Source organism: Heptranchias perlo, chromosome 3 (genome assembly GCF_035084215.1).
Source record: "Heptranchias perlo isolate sHepPer1 chromosome 3, sHepPer1.hap1, whole genome shotgun sequence".
NCBI classification, from domain to species: Eukaryota; Metazoa; Chordata; class Chondrichthyes; order Hexanchiformes; family Hexanchidae; genus Heptranchias; species Heptranchias perlo.
Genome location: NC_090327.1, coordinates 48409208 through 48432080, shown reverse-complemented (window position 1 = coordinate 48432080; position 22873 = coordinate 48409208). Strand labels below are relative to the sequence as shown.

Here is a 22873-nt window from a genome sequence, read left to right as displayed (position 1 = left end):
CTTTTTATTCCTTGATTTCCTCCTATTTTTACTGTACGTTTAGATTTTTTTCCAATTACTCTATATTCTTATTTTTCTATAACCTGTTTCCTATGCCTTTAGGGTCCCACTGTCCCTTCTGGAAGTGGTCTGATTGCCTGAAGGTGGCTACAAAGACTTTTTCCCTGGCAAGTCAAAATGCAGGATATTAAAAGCTGTCATGACCCATCATTGAAAGCAACTAGATCAATCGTATGACATCTTTTTCAGGGTGATATCAGCCAGTCTGCTCACTCATTGATGACCTTCCAACAACAATTTACACTTAAGCATCAGCTTCAATTTTGCAAAATGGGAAAACAGTTAGGGAAGGTGACCAAAGGCATGGTCCAAGAATTTGGTTTTGAAGATGATTTTAAAGGTGAGTTGATACAAATAGGCAGAGGGATAAAGAATTCCAGGGTGCAGGAGTGTGCATATAGAAGGCTCTTCCACAATTTGGAAAAGCAAAGTGTAGCCATTTAACTTGATCTCTGAATGGAACAGTCTAATTTACTTATAATCCTAGTGTGTCCCAGTTAAATGACTGCACTCTGCTTTCCGAAACTGTCTCAGGGGTATAATGAATCCATTTTGTTACACCATCTTAAACTAACCTAATTTTTCAGTGTTTTTATTGCTTCATTTCTGCCAAAATATACATATGTTATAAATCCTTGATGCAAGATTAGGCGATATAATGTACAGGTTTACTGTCGTTATCAATAGAGGGTTGAGTGCAAAGCTAGACTGGATGTTTGAACTAATGTAAATTTGGAAAATTCAACTGGAACTTAAAAAATGAACACCACAAGCCGCAGGGACCAATAATGTAATCCCATGCTATTCTCGTGGGGAAGCCTATTTCACTATGCATATCAAAATCTTATAAACATGAAAATTGGCAAATTAGTTTTAACAATTTAACTAATGAATAAATTGTGTATTATAAAAATGTATATGTTGACATTTTTTTAAAAATGCAATTCAATTAATTTATGAATCTACGTGAACTCAGATCCATAACTATTTTATGAAAAGGTGACCCAACTGAGCCAAGCTGACCCACTCCTAAGTGATTGATCTATTTGGAGCAGATCCCTGCCCTACCCCAAGGGTAGTGGTTTCAACAATCCAATTGTTTGACCTAAAAATTCTGTGATGAAACTGAAAAACAGATCGTGTTGTTTGATTTTTAAAAAGGCACGCGGTATGATGGTACTGCAATTCCACCACTCCACATGTGGGAAAAACTTTGGAATATTCCTCCCAGATTCCCAAAGACAATAAAGAAAGCAAACAATCTGACCCTAGTGCTTTGGGAAGTCATCAAACAGACTTCTCTGTACTCATTAGATTGAATGAAATTCCTCATCAGGTAAGCAGGTCTTTCTGATAAATAATTCCTGAGGTTCACATTAAGAAATGGAGGACAGAATTGGTTCTAGCAAATTGTGTAAACATCTAGTGTAGTCAATGAGCTAAAGTAACCAATGAGCTAAAGTAAACATCTAGTGTAGTCAATGAGCTAAAGTAACCATTCTCTTTTCTCCCATTTTAAAGTTACATATTAAAAGATAGTAAAAATACAGCTCTAAGAGCTAAGCAGTAATCTCTGCTACAGTACCCAGTATCCTTAGAACATTCAATAAAAGCAGTGTAAATTACTTCCTTTATAATGACACAGTTCAGAACTGAATCTAAGCAGTTAGGACTATCAAGGAGGGACCCAAGACAAATGGAAACCGTTGCAGATGGAGAAGGGAGATCAGGGACTGAAGGAAAGTTACGAAGGGAGACCAGAGGCGAGTCATCAGGAAGGCACTCGTGCGAGGGGAGGTGATCGCGGTCGTGAAAAGTTCTCCGTTGCTTTGAGGACCTTGTGATGATCAAGTGAAACAAGGACGTATGAGCTTGCGCAGATTGCGTATAATGATGTGTACAGTCAAAGTTCAGTTCTACTATGGTTGTTGTACACGTGCAGTTGCTATATGTTGAAGTTACAAGCTAAAGTGTTTGTTCCTTAGCAGTGTTTGATTATTCTAGCAGTACGAATATACTAAAAAGGTGATAAGGCACCACAATTCTCTTTACAGGACTTACTGCTCTGTCTATACATAGAACGGAAATTTCGTTGGAGCTGCTTCCTCCTTGCTGTCTTAATTTCGCCGGAAGTGCAGTGGAAATCCCATTTACGCATGGCGAAGTTACAATGGAGGGTGCAGCTCCGAGGAAATTCTTCATTCCTTTCATTCTATTAAATCATCAGAATCAGGAGGTCTGAAAAAACTCTCATCACTCAACCGGCACAGTCACAATGGGCTGAATGGCCTCCTGTGCTGTTAATTTCTATGATCACTACCATTTCCTATCCTTTACTGTTGCTTAGCTCTACTAATAGTGGATCTCAACTGCTGATTACTTATTTAGATCAACTGTTGTTCACCATTTACATAAACGATTTAGACTCAGGAATCGGAAGTACAATTTCAAAATTTGAGAACGACACCAAATTGAAAGGTATAGTTAATACTGAGGAGGACTGCAACAAAGTACAGGAAAACATTAATAAACGTGCAAAATGGGCATGTAATTGGCAAATGAATTTCGATATAGGTAAGTGTGAGGTGGTACATTTTGGTAGGAAGTATAAGGAAGCCACGTGACTCTTGGAAAATAAGAGTCTAAACGGGGTAGAGGAGCAGAGGGATCCGGGGGTACAGATACACAAATCATTAAAAGTAGTGACACAGGTTAATAAGGCCATAAAAAAAGCAAACAAGGAACTGGGGTTCATTTCTAGAGGGATAAAATTGAAAAGCAGGGAAGTTATGTTAAACTTGTATAGAACCCTGGTTAGAACACACTTGAGGTATTTTGCACAGTTCTGGTTTCCATATTATTAAAAGGATGTAGAGGCAGTGGAGAAGGTGGAAAAAAGATTTACTAGGATAATACGAGAACTGACAGGTTATACCTTTCAGGAAAGATTGAGCAAGCTGGGGCTCTATTCTCTAGAAAAGAGAAGACTGAGGGGGTGACCTGAGAGAGGTCTAAGATTATGAAAGGGTTTGATAGGGTAGATGTAGAGAAAATGTTTTCACTTGCGGGGGAGACCAGAACAAAGGGCATAAATAGAAGATAGTCACTAATAAATTTAATAGGGAATTCAGGAGAAACTTCTTTACCCAGAGAGTGGTTAGAATGTGGAATTTGCTACCACAAGGAGTAACTGAGGCGACTAGCAGAGACGCATTTAAGGAGAAGCTAAACAAACACATGAGGGAGAAAGGAACAGGTGACATTGATAGGGTTAGATGAAGAAAGGTGTGGAGCATAAACACTGGCATAGATCTGCTGGGCCGAATGCCCTGTTCCTGTGCTGTACATTCTATGTAACCTTGCTGTTCACTTTTCTAAGTGCCCTCAATGTATTTTGGTCGCTTCTAGCATTCGAGCACTTTAGAGGGCAGGTTGGGAGAGACTAAAAGACCTGGCTAACCACATCCAACCTAATGACTTCCGAATATAAAATAGGTGATAAAACCAATTGGATCGTTGTGTATATATCAAAGTAACGCACCACTACGAAAGTCACAACAATAAGACAAGTAAATGGATTTTGAGTTATTCATAATTTATTGGTAAAAATAACAATTTAGATTTGTCCTATCTTCTCCAACACCATTCAAATAAATATGCAACACACAATAATTCTCATTTGTAATTTTCTAAATTTAATTTCCTAAATATCTGCTTGGGCCAAACTTGACTATCTCTAGTGAAAGATCTCCAGTTTGTCTTTTCCAACGAGTGCCTCTGGTGTAGATAACAGGATTCTTCATTCCATTTGATTTTTACACTAAAGAAAACGGACCAAAAATTTGGAGGGGTGGGGGAAGAGATTAAAGCATTAAAAGTGTCTTGGCTACTCCAACCTGCGTGGTCCTCTGTACATTTTTATGTATAAGTCCATAAGTCCACTTAAAGCAATCTTTGAACTTCATAATTGAGAAAACAATTGAGTGGTAGTGTCCACATTCAGCTGTTCAGCAGGTGGAGGTCTGGGAATCTGCAAGTAAAATATCATAAATTAACAGGGACATTCAACAGCCACAATATATTGCAATCCAATGTGTATTTAATTCTGCATGCAGATTGATACCAAGTCCCAATTTATTCCTGATTTGTGTGCCACTTTTAATTGAAAACCTCATAAGATGAAATCCACATTCATGTACCTGCATGCTCTTAAAACTACTGGTCTGTACCACAGGTGGTTCCTGGAAACAGCCAGTAAGAAACAACATGGCCCTCAGTTCTCCTGCCTGGCAAGTATATCAAGTGAGTAGCTGAACTGTACAGTTCAGCAAGGACCCACGTTCGATCCCCATCTATCCTGAGTTACCAGACCTCAGTAGGGACACTAAAATAAGTCTCGGCAGCTCTGGCTCAAAGAGGGTTTCCACTCGTCACTCATCAGTGACCCCTGCTGGAAGTGCAAGTGTGAAGACCTCAGACAAGGACAGGGTTGGTTTCAGATTTAGCGTGACATCCACCTATGTTCCAACAGTTTGCCAAAGCTCATTTTATAGGCTTACACGTGAAAAATGGCCTGTGTAAGGTAAATGACTTGTCTAAGGTTACAGAAAATTGCTGGCACCCATGGAACTATATCCCAGCAAGGAGCCAACACCTTCAGGAGAGAAGAAAACCCCCAGTAAATAGTTTGTATGTGTGCACTTATATTGCACAAGACCAGTTGCCATGGCACTTCATCAGAAATGCGGGAGTATTGTGACCAGCAGAACTGGAAATTTCACAAATTTGATAACTTCACGGGAAAGGATTTAATTTACTGTGCAGATATTTTAAAGGTCAACACACTGGGGGGAGTTTATCAAATTACTTCAAAAATGTTAGCACATGAAAACAGACAAACAGCTTACAAATAAATTAATCTATAAACTCAGCTAGACTCAAAACTAGTTACAGGGGTATCCTTAATCTCCAAAGCATTTAGAACATATTGATGATGAAAAAACTTTTACCTGCACTGGTTTCTTTGAAGCCACTGACGTGTCTTTGGATAAGTTTTGGATTTCTTTTTGTATTTCTGTGAATGCTTTATTGACTTTACAGACCTTTTCATTATTCACAATGTTAATCTGTTCAGAACAAAATATAAATTTAATTCATTGTAGGCAGACAGCTTCACACATACTACCCAAACAGTCATTTAATAACACGAGTGGTGTACGCATCAGATTCAGAAAATGCAAAGTTGGTGACTTATAAGGAAACCAGACCCATATAACTCCTTGATCGGTCGACACAATTTAAATACAAAAACAAAGAAAAACCATAGGACCCTTATATCCAAGTGAGTTGCTAACCCTTCCGGATTGCACACGAGTCTCCTGGATGGACAATTAATATCCTGAGCATGCTGCTAATGACCTGGGAGAAAAGTACTCACATGTTCCAGTTTACATCTGCATGCCTCCAACGACCTGAACTTAAGCCATGTGTAAAATGTACTGAATGTTCATGTGACTGCACTTTCAAAAGTTAAGGAGAGCAAGTCCTCCAACCTCATTTGGACTATAAGCTCAATGCTCCTAATGTATTTTTATACATATCCATTATACTTATTGCATCTTATTTAACATCTGAAATCCAATGGGTCTTATACATTGAGGAAAACTGTAGCTTCTTTTATATTGATCTTTGACCACTGGCACATGCAGCCCTGGTCTCCTGCAGACGATGGCCAGATGGACTATAAAACTGGCAGATTTTGTTTTCACAGATGGCCAGAAAGACCCACTTTTTTTCCCTTTACCTTAGTGCCCATCACTGGCCTAACCATGGCCAGAAAAAGCACTGCACCAGCAGCAGCATGATCTTCGTAGATTTGAAACACATCTCATACGCCCCCCGCAGATGCATTTTAAACACACAAGCACATGCCTGCCTGTCTCGTGATGATGTCACGGCATAATGGACTGACACCATGGCATAATTACATTGTGCCTGGGCAGTGGCCAATTTGTCAAGACCTATCTGTGCATTCACACCCCTCAGAACAGAATTTATTACCTGTAACTTGTAGTGTAAATTTGAGAGAGCAGTTACCAAGCCATTAAGTAAATGCAATTAACATTTGCAGTCTGCAGCGAATGTCATGTGACTGAACCTCTGGGAATAGGTCAAACCAAAGTTGGAAACCCTACATCCAACAGAGAGAAGTGTTCACCCCATCAGTCTGGACTGCATTCAAACCCAGATGCAATGGATGATAAATGCATACAACTGTACAGTCCCTGGAATTGTTACAGGGATATTCCAAAAACGTTACAATTCATAAGAAGGCACATTTACCTTTCTGAAGTTTGGTTTGCATTTTAGCATCTAACATCCCTAGACTATCTCAACATTTAAAATACCTCGACTATCTCTAACAAATCTGTCCACTATCATAATATTTTTGAAATTCTAAAGAATATTTTTGTAAATCATTTAACCAGCAAACCAGCCCAAGAAGCACAGAGGATCTCTGTTGCCTTGAACAGAGGGGCACCTGCCAAATATTTTTAGATGGGTGTAACCAAGTAAGAATTAGCAGTGAAATGGGTTCAATGCATCAATGCACAATTATCATACAGTACTTTGAAAATGATCTCTTTCAGTCAGTAACTGAAATTTTTACATCCTAATAAGGCAGTAATTTGGGCAACACAGTCCTTTGTTTCACTACATCATCATCATCATCTACGATTGGTTAATACTTAGAATAACGAAGTGTTATACAGCACCAACTAATATAATCTAGGCATATTTTGGAGCACTCCCAATAATCTGGTAGGCAAAATGTAGTACTAGGCCATAAAATCCATAACAACCTAGTCAAGTTAACTGATCTACAATTTGACACTGGTCCGTCAGCTAATTTACATTTTTAAAAAATCATCCAAAATGTTTAGCTGTGCATCTTTCCACATTGTGAAATTGGGGATGACTTTAAAAAGTATTCCATTTAGTCTTAGCTTCCCCTTCATATATTCTGGAAGGTCAGAGGTCCAAAAAAAAGTCCTGCTGGTGCAAAATAACTTACATAAAAATAAACAAGCTGAGCCACTTAAATCTCCTTAACCAATATTATTTAATAAATGTGCATACACAAACATACAAATTCACACATGCATTTACACATACCTTCAATTGCATTATCTACAACAATCAAATGGCAACTGATAATATCTCAAGTGTCTGAATGTCAGGCTCCACAGCATTGTGACACATTGCAAATAAAGCTATCGGATGTTGTGTTTGTAAGAAAAGCACTATACAAACTTTTTCATTATTGTAAACCTTGTATTAAAGTAAAATATAGTTTAGCTGTGAACAACGGGGCCTGCTGTATATCCAAGACAAAGTTTTTACGACCTTGTGAAAGAAAAGGCCTCTGAGTAATGAGCACCTGTTGCCATCCGCATGGCCTTGTGTATCATTGAAACATAGCAGCAAGAGTAGGCCATTCGGCCCTTCGGGCCTGCTCCACCATTCAAAATGATCATGGCTGATTGTCTAACTCAGTACCCCGTTCCCGCTTTTTCCCCATATCCCTTGATCCCTTCAGCATTAAGAAATATATCTATCTCCTTCTTGAATACATCTAATGACTTGGCCTCCACTGCCTTCTGTGGTACAGAATTCCACAGGTTCACCACCCTCTGAGTGAAGAAATTTCTCATCTTGGTTCTAAATGGCATACCCCGTATTCTGAGACTGTGACCCCTGGTTCTGGATTCCCCAGCCATCGGGGACATCCTCCCTGCATCTGGCCTGTCTAGTCCTGCTAGAATTTTATATGTTTCGATGAGATCACCTCTCATTCTTCTAAACTTTAGTGAATAAAAGCCTAGTTGACCCAATCCCTCCTCATACGTCAGTCCTGCCATCCCAGGAATCAGTTTGGTAAACCTTCGTTGCCCTCCCTCCATGGCAAGGACATCCTTCCTCAGACAAGGAGACCAAAACTGCACACAATACTCCAGATATGGTCTCACCAAGGCCCTGTACAACTGCAGTAAGACATCCCTGTTCCTGTACTCAAATCCTCATGCAATGAACGCCAACATACCATTCTCCTTCCTAACTGCTTGCTGCACCTGAATGCTCGCTTTCAGTGACTGGTGTACAAGGACACCCAGGTCTCGTTGCACCTCCCCTTTTCCCAATCTACCACCGTTCAGATAATAATCTGCCTTTCTGTTTTTACAACCAAAGTGGATAACCTCACATTTATCCATGTTATACTGCATCTGCCATGTTCTTGCCCACTCACCCAACTTGTCTAAATCACATTGGAGCCTCTTTGCATCTCCTCACAGCTCACATTCCACCCCAGCTTTGTGTCGTCTGCAAACTTGGAAATGTTACATTCCGTTCCCTCATCCAAATCATTGATATATATTGTGAATAGCTGGGGCCCAAGCACTGATCCCTGCGGTACCCCACTAGTCACTGCCTGCTACCCAGAAAAAGACCCGTTTATTCCTACTCTCTGTTTTCTGTCTGTCAACCAATTCTCAATCCATGCCAGTATATTCCCCCCAATCCCATGTGCTTTAATTTTGCACACTAACCTCTTGTGTGGGACCTGATCAAAAGCCTTCTGAAAATCCAAATACACCACATCCACTGGTTCTCACCTATCTATTCTACTAGTTATATCCTCAAAAAACTCCAGTAGATTTGTTAAGCATGATTTCCCTTTCATAAACCTATGCTGACTTTGTCCAATCCAGTTAATGCCTTCCAAGTGTTGTTATAACATCCTTTATAATAGACACGAGCATTTTCCCCACTAATGATGTTAGGTTAACTGGTCTGTAATTCCCTGTTTTTTCTCTACCTCCTTTTTTAAATAGTGGGGTGACATTTGCCACCCTCCAATCTGTAGGATCTGTTCCAGAGTCTATAGAATTTTGGAAGATGATCACCAATGCATCCACTATTTCTAGGGCCACTTCCTTTAGTACTCTGGGATGTAGATTATCAGGCCCTGGGGATTTGTCAGCCTTTAACCCAATTAATTTCCCTAGCACTATTTTTTTTTTACTACTACTGATTTCCTTCAGTTCCTCCCTCTCACTAGACCCTTGGTTCCCTAACATTTCCAGGTGGTTATTTGGGTCCTCCTTTGTGAAGACAGAACCAAAGTACGTGTTTAATTGTTCTGCCATTTCTTTGTTCCCCATTATAATTTCCCCCATTTCTGACTGTCTTCACTGATCTTTTTCTCTTGACATATTGATAGAAGCTTTTACAGTCAGTTTTTATGTTCCCTGCTAGTTTACTCTCATACTCTATTTTTCCCCTCTTAATCAATCGCTTTGTTCTCCTTTGCTGAATTCTAAACTGCTCCCAATCCTCAGGCTTGCCGCTTTTTCTGGCAATTTTATATGTCTCCTCTTTGGATCTAATACTATCCCTAATTTGTTTTGTAAGCCATGGTTGAGCCACCTTTCCTGTTTTATTTTTGCGCCAAACAGGAATGAATAATTGTTGTAACTCCTGCACACGTTCTTTAAATATTAGCCATCGCCTATCCACCGTAATCCCTTTTAGTAAAGTTCCCCAATCTATCATAGCCAACTCGCACCTCATACTTGCGTAATTTCCTTTATTTAGATTCAGGATCCTAGTTTCCGATTCGACTACTTCACTCTCCATCTTAATGAGGAATCCTATCATGTTATGGTCGCTCTTCCCTAAGGGACCCCGCACAAGATTGTTAATTAATCCTTTCTCATTGCACAATACCCAGTCGAGGATCGCCTGTTCTCTAGTTGGTTCCTGAACGTATTGGTCTAGAAATCCATCATGTACACACTCCAGGAATTTCTCCCCCACAGTATTATTGCTAATTTGGTTTGACCAAACTATATGCAAATTAGTCACCCATGATTATAGTTGTACCCTTCTTGCATGCATCTCTAATTTCCTGTTTAATACCCTCCCCTACATCTCCACTACTGTTTGAGGGCCTACAGACAACCCCCACCAACATTTTCTGCCCATTGGTGTTTCTTAGCTCCACCCATACAGATTCCACATCGTGATTTTCCAAGCCAATATCCTTCCTCACTATTGCATTGATTTCCTCCTTTACGAGCAACTCTACCCCACCTCCTTTCCCTTTTTGCCTGTCCTTCCTAAATATTGAATACCCCTGGATGTTCAGTTCCCATCCTTGGTCACCCTGCAGCCATGTCTCCGTAATCGCAACTATATCATACCCGTTAATATCTCTATGCGCTGTTAATTTATCTACCTTGTTGCGAATGCTCCACGCATTAAGACACAATGCCTTTTGACTTGTCTTTTTTAAGATTGCTAGTCATCTTAGTATTATTTTGCACTATGGCCCTATTTGTTTTTTGCCCTGGTTTTCTCTGCCTTCCACTATTGCTTCTTCCCTTTCTGTCTTTTATTTCTATCCTTGTTTTCCCCTCCTCTGTCTCCCTGCTCAGGTTCCCATCCCCCTGCCATTCTAGTTTAAACCATCTAGTATCAGCAACAGAAGGAGAGTTATTATGTTTTGCTTGAAGATGAAAGTTAGTGGCATCTCGGAGGCAACTAATCACGAGGGAGGTGGTACGGCCAAATGTGGATATAATGGAGGAGGACCGATAACAATCCCAGCTGCAGAGGGAATATAAAGCTAATTGTCTTTAAAATGTATATAAAGTTGGGTGCCATTCGGTACTGATTAGAATATTCTTGGAGCAAGGCTGAACCGCTCAACTAATCAGGACCTTCAAAAGTGCACTTTGAAGTCTTGGATGGTGATCAACTTTGTATCAGGTTGTTTTCATCTTACTAGCATGTTTGATTGTACTCTTGTATGTCAACATCTTTGTTACTTGTTATAACTTCTTAATAAAGCCATTATACTTTGAAACAAGCCCATCTGGTGACCTTTTGATTAAGGACTCAAACAGTAAAAGTATATTTCTTAGTGTTTATCCCATTTGTGAGGGAGAACTGTACAACACATGTGATGTCATCATTCCTGACTTATGTTCTCTTTTGCACTCATGGAATAAACATCCTTTAACCACTTTATGAGCAGTCCTCCATTTATCACAATGAGTCACTAAGATCATAGAAAATTTACGGCATAGAAGGAGGCCATTCGTCCCATCGTGTCCGCGCCGACAGGAAAAAAGATGTGAATCATAAGACTAACCACTAAATACAGGTTTGAAAATGTCTGCATGTACACGAAGCTGAAAAAACTGTAGTGCCACTATCCACACCTTGACTGTCCTTGTTGCAGCAGAATAAACTGTGTAGGAGTGTGGCAATTACCCACTGACTGAATCACTCATCTGAAACTCAAGATCAAATTACATCCCTGAAATAATAGATACTAAGGAATTTCTTTTTAATATAAAATATATACATGTTGCATTACTGGTAATGTGTAGGATTTATTCAGTATTAGGTTCCTTGTTGTGCTGGTAGTGCGGATGTTGATCAGCATTGCAATGAAGGTCATTGACATCAGAATATTCATACCAGAGGATTAATAAATATTATAGCATTGCTTGGTTTAACCTTTGGTTACTGGAAAATCTTACAGGAGTAGAATTTATCACTGACCAACTTAGTACATTTATTCAAGTCATGACATAATATAAGCTACATAAATTGTGTGCTTTATGATTTAATTCCCTTACTCTGATACTTGTCTCAATGGATTACTGAAGCTTTCTGAAGAATTCACGAATATATTCATCTCAGATTTGACAAATTGTAACGTATACAACTGCTCTATTTCTGACGTCTGATGGCAGAAGCTCAGACCCAGACATATGTTAATTGGTTCCTTGATATCCAAATCTAAAATGACAAATCTGGCTGAAATTCCTGCAGAGCTCCTCAAATGCATATTTTTTTTTAAAAATAGAACAAGCTTGAACTTTTAGAATAGCAGGATGTAATTTTCTACACTTATCAGTTCTAAATCACTTGAAATTTATGTTGATATAATAATTTCTAGTAAAAAAAAAGGCAGTTTCCATTGAAAGACCAAGCAAGCAAATTCACAAATGCTGTATTTTAAAAAAACTGAACGCAAGCACTAGATAAAATAGTTCAATGTGCCACATTGTTCTTATTCATTCAATAAGAGATTGAACCATCTGTGAACAGAACGCAAGTCGGGACAATACTGTATTAGCATTGCTTAGAAAGCACTAAGTATACGATCAGCGTGGTTCCCACGTTCTTACAATGCACATACAAACGCTCTGTTGGTTATCATCAAATGCCTGAGCGACATTATTAAAAAGCAGTAATATGAAATGGAGCATTAACATGCACTGTGGGGATGCGTGTGAGAAAGGACAATGAAAACATTAGCATGTGTGTCGTGAGGTCACTGGTCTATTTCACTCAGTGCCAGAAAAGGAAGAAGGAATGAATGGTCACCAAAATCTCAGCACACTGCAAGCTAACCTTGAGTTAACGTGGATACAACCCTGACAACAGATACTATATGCTGGCTGCAACAGTTAATGATAAGTTCTGTGTTTGTGAAAATGTGGAGAATTTCCTACCTAGCTGGCTAGATCTCTCAATGGCTGCTTTTGTGGTCTATCGGCTTAGAGGATCTTTCAAAAATGCCACAGCAGCAGCAGAAACAGCAGTTTTAATCCTGTTTAAAAACAAGCAGCATGCCCACATTGCCAAAACAGTAGGTCAGTTCTGTGACCTAACTGGTCAAGACGAAGACACAAACAAAGAGGGTACCATGGAAACAGAATTTTTAAAGCACTGGACAAAGCAGCCAGCTTAGCATTGTGGTCTAAATGATGTCACCTTCCTGTTAGGAAATGAGGAACGCATTTTATTTTTTAAAGCTTGATAAATACAATACAAGGTAAGAGCAGAGGATCAACAATAAGGTACAGAGAAAGCCCATCTGAAAAGGGAACATAATTACATTGGGATCAACATAATTAAAACAACCACATTCTGATCAACATTAAGCCCAACAGAGCCACCTATTAGCAGGCTGCAAGGACAGTCAGTGTCTTGCCATCTTCCCATTCTAAACAGGTACAAACGTGGACACACGATACACATAGCCCAGAATAAAAAAGACTGGCAATTGGAACTGCTGAAGTTACCAAGAATGTTAAATTAAATCTGAGCTTAGAGAATGCTATGGGAGAATCAGCCAATAAGCACAGAAAATGGCAGGGAGGAAATTTAACTTCACACCCCCAAAAGGAAAGCACTTAAGGGCATCAGGACCAATGACCAAAAACAAAGACATGAGCTTCAAATACGTAATAATGGCAAAATGGCCTCGCCCATGCTCACCTGCACTGACAGTTAAATAGGGAGGGTTGCATAAATTTTATGATTGTGTTTCTCCCCCTAATTTGAATAGGCTACCTTAGACGAACAGCTTGCCCGGAGCTGCAGTTAACCATTAAAGGAGAAGATGTGGTTACTGAAAAATGGATTAATTGCTCACAATGAGACAGTGGAGTCATAAAAACATAAGAAATAGGAACAGCAGTAGGCCATACGGCTCCTCGAGCCTGCTCCACCATTCAATCAGATTAGGCTGATCTTCTACCTCAACTCCACTTTCTGGCCCGATCCCCATGTCCCTTGATTCCCCTAGAGTCCAAAAATCTATCTCTCAGCCTTGAATATACTCAACGACTCAGCATCCACAGCCCTCTTGGGTAGAGAATTCCAAAAGATGCACAACCCTTAGTGAAGAAATTCCTCCTCATCTCAGTCTTAAATGGCTGATCCGTTATCCTGCGACTATGCCCTCTAAGTTCTAGACTCTCCACGAGGGCAACACTGCTCCTCTGATGCTGAAAAATTGGAGATTCTGTTGCAACAAAGGAGGGTGGCCCCATTTGTGGCTGAAGACCACTATCCAGTACCATCCCATGTCCAACCTCCCTTTCCTCTCCAAAGTCCTTGAATGTGTTGTCCCTGCACGAATCCGTGCACATTTTCCCACAATTGCATGTTTAAATCTCTCCAATCCGGTTTCTGCTCTGCCACAGCACTGAAACTGCCCTACTGAAAGTCAGATGACATTTTCTGTGATTGTGACTGTGGTGCATTTTCCCTCCTCATCCCTAAACCCATCGACACCCTTTGACAGTCAACCACACCATGCTCCTCCAATACCTCTCCTCCTTTGCAATAGATTGGCTCCATTCTCACCATCTCAAGGAATGGTTTCTCTTCTCGCCCCTGCACTGTTACTTCTGGAACCCTAAGGATCTTTACTTGCCCCATTCCACTTCCTTATCTGCATGCTGCTTCTTAGTGACATCATCCTTAGACATGGGGTCAGCTTCCATATGTACGCTGACAACACCCAGCTTGACCTCTCCACTGTCAGACTGCTGGTCCGATATCCAGTCTTGGATAAGCCAATTTCCTCCAGTTAACCACTGGGAAAACAAAAGCCGTGGTCGACATCCACCACAAACTCCATACCGTTATCACCGATTCCATCCCCCTCCCCGACCACCGTCTCAGGATGATCCAGACTGTTCACAATCTCGGTACCCTATTCGACCCTCAGCTGAGCTCCATCGCAAAGATCGCCTACTTCCACCTCTGTAACATCACCAGCCTCCACATGAAACCCTCATTCATGCATTAGTCACTTCCAGACTTGGCTATTCCAATGCTGTCCTGGCCAGCGCCCCTTTCTCCACGCTCAAAACTTCCAGGCCAACTATGCTGACTTTGCATTGAATTGGCTCCTCCTTCTTGCCTTAGTCTTCTTACCATTAGACATGCTACCTATAACTTCACCATGATTTAAATCATTCCCTATCAAAACCTCAAATGGCACCGATGTTGAAACTCCTACTTTGTTTACGTCCAACCATGTGGAATATTCTAGTCATACTTTGGTCAGAGATACATTAGACTAGGGTTGGAAACCAATCCTGTGCATTCCAACCAGTAAAGTACCCGTGGTTGACCAGCTGGTATTATGTTTCCCCAGGGTGAGGCTGCTATAGATCAGTTCCTAGGTTGGTCCAAGGTTTTAGCTCCCACTGAAACAAATGCAGCCGCTCCAGGATTCAGGTAGCTTTCTCCCTTCAGTAATTTCACTGAAACGACTCTAGAAGCAAAAGGATGTTGACAATTTCTTTGAAAAGATAGATATGTATTTGTTGACTGTGTTATTCATGATAAAAGCTAGGGAGAGCTCTTTGAACAAAAGTATTCCCCCTCAATTTTCTTTCTCCTTTAATGTCCACAACTAAGATTAGAACACTAGTAAGAAACATGAAAAATATGCCCTCTATCTATATCATACAGTATTCTCACCTACAACTAACATTTCAAATCTGCAAACAACTAGCATTTATTTATTGTCCTGGCCAATATTTATCCCTCAACCAGCATCTAAAAAAAATCTGGTCATTATCATATTGCTGTTTGCGGGAGCTCGCCGTGGGCCAATTGGCTGCTACGTATCCTACATTACAACAGTAACTACACTTCAAAAGTAATTCATTGACTGTAAAGCACTGTGGGACGTCCTTGTGAAAGGCGCTGTATAAATTCAAGTCTTTCTTTTATATGACACTCCTCACGTCAGAAAACACACTAGAATGCTTTACAGATTGATGAATGAGCAGGAGGGGAAAGAATAGATATAATGAAGTTAAGAGCAGGGTTGAAGGAGCATGAAAAGAAAAGTCTTTAGCATGTTTTCATAAGCAGGAAATGAGGTGCTAATGAGAAAGAAAATTGGGAGGGTGCTCCAGAGGGAAGAAGCAATGGTAAATGAAAGAACAACTGCCAATGGTGGGGCAGAGAGGATGGGAACCCAATGGTGGGGCAGAGAGGATGGGAACAAGGAGTAGACCAATGTCAGAGGAGCAAAGGTGTGAGCAATGACATAGTACTGAAGGAGGTCATTGACATGGGATGGAGCGAGCCTGTGGAGGCATTTACAAGTAAGAATAAAGATCTTGAACTTGTCTCACAGGAGCATGGGAAGCCCGTGGAATCTACCAAGACTATGAGAGGTAGGGACATGTGATGTGGCATTTTGAATAAGTTGCAGTTTGTGGAAATAAAAGCAAAGACATTGGCTAGGAGAGCATTAAAAAACTCATACTGAGATACACTAAAGACATGGATTACAGTCTCAATCATGGGATCGAGCAGCACACCCAGACTTTGCCTGTGATAGCAGTCGGGGGGGAGGGGCGATGGAGCTAAGAGCAGAGGCACACAGCAGCTGATGGAAGCCAATAAGGATGGCTTTAGTTTTATCTACATTAAATTGGATGAAATTTTGACTCTTCCAAGACTTAATGCTGGATAGTGAGCTGCAGAATAGAGCCATGGTCACATAATTAAAAGGGGTGGCAGCAGAAAGGTAAACTTGTGTCATTGGATATATGTGAAACCTAATCCCACGCTTCTGGGTGATCTCACCAAGGTATAACATATAGCCAAAGAGAAGGAGACCACCAAAGATGGAACCCTGGGGTACACTAGCAATGACCATGCAGGGAGTGCTTAGTCAGGCCACGCCTCAAGCATTGTGTCCATTTCTGGTCATCGAGACACATGGGAGACATTCAACCATTGGAGGCAGGCAGACAAGAGCTATGAGGCTGATCCCCAGTTTCCATGTATATGACTGAGATGATTGGCAGGTGGGGGAAGTTTACTATCAGCATCTGCAACACATTTCAGGAAGTTTTTCACAACCTGCAGAACACCTCTGAGACTGTGACAGCCCAGGAGATTTATGCAGCATTGGGATGCCTGGACGAGCTCCTAAATGAGTGGAAACAAGCAGTGTTGCAATAGATGCTTTGGACAGGATACTTTCACAGGGCTTTCAAAACCTTGTTGGCACTATTCAGTCTATGATGAAATTAACTAGTAGCTCCTCTGAGTCTGTGTCTAGCATCAAAGGGCATAAGGTGTGGTGGGAGATGTCACTGTCTCTTCAGAGTGGCAATCAGCCTGCTTCCTCGAGGCTCCCCCCCTGCTTTCAAAAGCATATAAGGGAGATTCAGACATTGGCCTAGCACCCATTGCCACTGCGAGAGAAAGGCTACCTCTGGGACATCAATTTCACTGAGCCAAGAATCACCTCAGATCTCTTAAGACTTCAGGTAACCTTCCTAGCCACCCATCACTTCACCTGATTTCACTCAGGGAGCACCTCATAGTAGTAGTAGTAGTAGTAGTAGATTAGGAGCTACAGCACGTTAGTTAGCTGGCACAAAGGAGAGACACAGTGGTAAGAAATATTTATAGATAATGTTTTTGTTGCCACCTTTTGATTAAATTTCTGTGCAAAGTAAACACTTTGACTACAGAGTTCGGAGTTCATTGCTGTATATACTTGATTACTTTTTGAACCTGGAAGATGGCAGGGAAAAGGTAACTTTTGTTTTATGAAAGAAATACGCTTAAGTCTGGACAGTAAAGGACTTGGGGGATGGGGAAAGAGAGCTGGAAGGAGTGAAGTGACTTTATTTGGTGGATCAATTTTTATTAATTGAAAGCACTAGGCTACTTTCCTGGCTGCTAGTTTTCCCGATCCACATCTTCTCCTTTCTGTGCTTCCTCCATATGTTGTGGAGAGGGAGATCTAATCAGACACCTTTACCTCAGACCAGAGGTAAAGAGATACACAGTGATTAATAACTTTCTATCAAGCAAAATCATTTCAGCAGGAATACAGTGAAAGGTCATTCAGACAAAAAGTGCTTCAGCAAGTAGCTAGTACTAAAGAAGCTGTTTTATTTCAGGAACCCCTTACAAATATCAACATGCTCCCAGGGATACACACAAATATTAACACGTGCCCAGGGACCCGCTGAGATATTAACATATTCTAGGTCCATCACCACCGACCCACCTCACCATCCTAATTTCTGAAAGATAATTATTAGATACCCAAAAAAATTAGTATACATACAGCAACAAAAATAAGATGCTAGCAAATCAAATACAGAAAGCCAATGACATAAGGACATAAATCTGATAATCTCAAGGACCTCAAGGGACATGAGTTTGAAAATGGAGTTATTTCTTTGAAAATATGATGAAGTACATACTAACCTTCTTGAGGCTTGTAGTTACGGGTTTGGTTTTGCTTTTGCTTTTGACCTTTAGATTTTTGTTGTTGGCAACTTTGAACACGTCTTTGTGTTTCTGTGCCTTTGATTTGTTCTTTGCCATTCTTTCTGATAAGCTCACTAGAAAATAAACAAACATTCACAGAATCAATCTACTACTGTTTATTTTTACCAAAGGACCAGAACTCACTGACTATTTTCCAGCCTTGACTTAGACAATCTAGGAGAATCCTCCTTGCTGAATAAAGACTGGTTACAATTACTTCCCTTTTTTTGATCGGCTGGTTGCCTGACACAAGTGGAAATCTACCACCACATTTAAGTGTGCAAAACCAACCTACTGAGAAATACACACAGGTAGGACTTCTGTTTTCCCAATATACTGTGTACACATTCACCAAGTAGGGGTGCAGTCTAGAAAGCTTAGGCACAAGATGGTTGAAATAGGCTTAAGGATCCCCAAGTTCATGGCGGGATATTGCTGACTGGTTCCCACTGCTCGCCCAGCCAGAACCAACCTGCCTGTTATGATATTTACTTGCAGGGTTACCTGAAACCAAATGGAAAGAATCCCAGCCCCCAATGACAGGTCTACCTCACCAGTTTCCAGTAGTGATCCAGGTCTACCCTGGAGTGTTGCAGACCTGCCTGGCTCAAGTTTCAGATTACCGAGTCCACTAACTATATTGCCAGCATCCTGGATGGACTTACCTCATTCAACTAATTGGAGGTGCAGTGTTTCAGCCATACCTGCTCGCCTCTCAAACTGAATCACGAAAGGCACTAAACCCTTCACATATAAGTGCATGTTCTAATACCTGACCTCCAGGTTATGCTTTCCAGCAGCTGCCATACAGTTGGCATATGCCTTCTACATGATGGAAAGGCCTACACATGACTGCTTGTGACATGTGAGCCACCCTGATGTTCTAGACATCCAAGTCTAATGCCACAGCCCAGACTTATTCATCACAAACTGCTTAAACTAGGTACTTAAGTGAGGGGCTTTGGTAAAGAGGCATGCTTGCCATGAGGATGACGTTTCTTTCAAGCTACTCAGTGACAGTTGAAGGGGTGAGGGGACAGGGCAGAGGAATAGGATTAAGTAAATAGCTCTTTTCGCATTCTGAACCATATTCCATGATTATCTTTAACTGTTGCTCATTGTCATTTGGCAATCTACTAAGATGCTTAGTAATTGCAATACCAGTTTTCTGTGGTTGTTGTCTCCGCTCAGGGTCAGAACAAGTACTATGGTTAATTCCCCTTAACACAGGGACAAGTGAAATTCAAACCATACACTCGGTACCAATGTGAACCAAAAATGAGGACAAAAACCCCATAACCTCCGAGACTGCCACTTGAACTATGCAGTTATAACACTGCACTTGGAAGCACTGATCACCATATCCCACTGGTTTGTTCATTGTTCATGATGGCGAATAGAGCCTTAGATCCCCAGGTGAGACGACCACTAACACAGTATCCGCAAAAAGCATTGAAATTCTTTCAGAAATTCTGAGAATTGGCACTGCAAGACCATCCCTTACAATGGCATCCAACACATTATTGTCAAAGACAGTGAGAAAGATGGGTTACAGTGGACAATGTTGCACTACTCCTCGAGATAAATTGGTTCAGCGAGTCTCTCATTTACTCTTACATGGATTTTGGAGCTGGACTACACTTCCTAGATAAAATCAAAGATTTGGCCACGTTCTTTCAAGGTTTCCAGCTTCATTAGTACAAAGTACGGCATAGGTCAAAAAACAATTATCTGGCAGATACAGGATGTTTATTTTTTTTAAATCATTTCAATTCTAATTTACTCCACTTAATCCTTCTTTCCCAAAGGCATTTCCCCCAATCTTAACTCCAACCACTGTGCCAGGTCAAACAGATGCTACATGTCCTTCTGCAGAACCTTTAACGTAGCTACTTTAGGTTTTATAAATTCACCCCTGTCTTCACACTCATCACACCACTATTACCTCCTTTAACCAACGCTATCAATATCAGGCGAATGCTAACAGTAATAATAATGATCAGTAATTGCATAGAATGTACAGCACAGGAACAGGACATTCGGCCCAACTGGTCTATGCCGGTGTTTATGCTCCACATGAGCCTCCATCATCTAACTCTATCAGCATACCCTTCTATTCCTTTCTCCCTCGTGTTTATCTAGCTTCCCCTTAAATGCATCTATGCTAGTCGCCTCAACTATTCCTTGTGGTAGCGAGTTCCACATTCTAACCATTCTCTGGGTAAAGACATTTCTTCTGAATTCCCTATTGGATTTATTAGTGACTATTTTATATTTATGGTCCCTAGTTCTGGTCTTCCCCACAAGTAGAAACATTTTCTCCACATCTACCCTAACAAATCCTTTCATAATCTTAACAACCTCTATCAGGTCACCCCTCAGTCTTCTCTTTTATAGAGAAAAGAACTCCAGCCTGCTCAATCTTTCCTGATATAACCTCTCAGTTCTGGTACCATCCTAGTAAGAGTAACAAGGATTGCAAACTTATTTAAACAAAAGGAGTTACATAAGAACATAAGAAATAGGAGCAGGAGTAGGCCAATCGGCCCCTCGAGCCTGCTCCGCCATTCAATAAGATCATGGCTGATCTGATCCTCACCTCAAATCTAAATTCATGTCCAATTTCCTGCCCGCTCCCCGTAACCCCTAATTCCCTTTACTTCTAGGAAACTGTCTATTTCTGTTTTAAATTTATTTAATGATGTAGCTTCCACAGCTTCCTGGGGCAGCAAATTCCACAGACCTACTACCCTCTGAGTGAAGAAGTTTCTCCTCATCTCAGTTTTGAAAGAGCAGCCCCTTATTCTAAGATTATGCCCCCTAGTTCTAGTAAACTAGTTGTATTTCTTTTTCAGAGTACGATATATCAAAATAGGTTACACTTCTAAATCAAAATGTTCAACAGTCACTGTCACTATAAGTGATAACTGCCAGTCCTGCCTTAGTACCCTATTTCTTAATTGTAAACAATTTTACAACACCAAGTTATAGTCCAACAATTTTATTTTTAATCCCACAAGCTTTCGGAGGCTTCCTCCTTCCTCAGGTGGTGTGGAAGCCTCCGAAAGCTTGTGGGATTAAAAATAAAATTGTTGGACTATAACTTGGTGTTGTAAAATTGTTTACAATTGTCAACCCCAGTCCATCACCGGCATCTCCACATCTACTTCTTAAGAGTAGCCAGTTTGTAAAATTACAATTTTAATATCGTAGAATCATACAGCATAGGAGGCCATGTGACCCATCGTGCCTTTACAAGCTCTTTGAAAGAGCTATCCAATTAGTCCCACTCCCCTGTTCTTTCCATATAGCCCTGCATTTTCTTCCTTTTCAAGTAAATATCCAAGTCCCTCTTCAAAGTTACTACTGAATCTGCTTTCACCACCCTTTCAGGCAGTGCGTTCCAGATCACAATAACTCGCTGCGTAAAAAATTCTCATCTCCCTTTTTGCCAATTATCTTAAATCTGTCCCCTCTAGTTACCAACGCTCCTGCCAGTGAAAAAGTTTATCCTTATTTATTCTATCAAAACCCTTTATAATTTTGAACATTTCTATTAAATCTCCCCTTAACCGTCTCTGTTCTAAGGAGAACAATCGCAGCTTCTCCACATAACTGAGGACCCCCATCCCTGGTACTATATCCTCTCATTTGATATTTTTAGCACTGACACTGGGAGTTATCACCCTTTATTGCGCTAGTTTTACTGAAATACAATAGTTTTTTTTGGAGTAACTTGTGCAATGGGCCTGGTAAATGTCCTGTCGAAGGGAGCACACCCGACTCGTTAGCCTCCCTTTTCAGACGCTGTGAAGTTCCAGCAGTTTCCGAACCTGGTTTAATGTTTCGGACTCCCTTCGGATTTAGGCCGTCCTGTGAGGAGAGGAAAGCGCACGAATAACCTACCGGACGGCACGTCCTGGCCGGGTCTCAGAGTGAGTGTGTTCGGCACCTGCACCCGGGCCGCGGTTTACTGACGTCACAAACAGCGCGCCGCTCACTTCAGAAAGCCCCCCAAAGCGGGAGTGCCCGACACGCTGCCGGCCTCAGGTACCGGGCGGGAGGAGACGTGGAGCGGAGTTGAGGCTGGTCCTGGTCTGAGTCTGGGAGCGTGGTGATCCGTTCACTGCTCTTAAACTGTAGGAAAGGGTTTTTTTTAAACTTAAGGTGAAATACATGACCAGAAATTTGACCCTCTATTTATAGAATCACAGAAAGGTTACAGTAGGGAAGGAGGCCATTCAGCCCATCGAGTCCATGCCGGCTCTATGCAAGAACTATCCAGCTAGTCCCACTCCCCTGCCCTTTCCCTGTAGCCCTGCAAATTTGTTTACCTTCAAGTACTTATCCAGTTCCCTTTTGAAAGCCATGATTGAATCTGCCTCCACCACTCCCTCGGGCAGTGCATTTCAGATCCTAACACTGTGTAAAAAAGTTTTTCCTCATGTCACCTTTGGTTCTTTTGCCAATCACCTTAAATCTGTGTCCTGGTTCTTGACCCTTCCGCCAATGGGAATAGTTTCTCTCTATCTACTCTGTCTAGACCCTTCATGATTTTGAACACCTCTATCAAATCTCCTCTCAACCTTCTCTGCTCTAAGAAGAACAACCCCAGCTT

General features: G+C 41.0%; 1 protein-coding gene across 2 annotated transcripts; it reads right to left on the bottom strand.

The window, feature by feature from the left end:
• Positions 1-3638: 3638 nt before the first annotated feature.
• rbis (ribosomal biogenesis factor) lies at positions 3639-22268 on the bottom strand. 2 transcript variants are annotated; one of them, XM_067975377.1, is made up of 4 exons: positions 22162-22268; positions 18193-18329; positions 5070-5186; positions 3639-4090 (listed from the first exon to the last, which is right to left on the bottom strand). In XM_067975377.1, exons 2-4 carry the CDS (start codon positions 18310-18312, stop codon positions 4022-4024), a joined length of 306 nt encoding a protein of 101 aa, XP_067831478.1. In that variant the 5' UTR covers positions 18313-18329; positions 22162-22268; the 3' UTR covers positions 3639-4021. The 2 variants fall into 2 exon arrangements, with proteins under 2 accessions (XP_067831478.1, XP_067831485.1); XM_067975384.1 differs by having other exon boundaries at positions 22089-22172.
• Between the last annotated feature and the right edge of the window lie 605 nt (positions 22269-22873).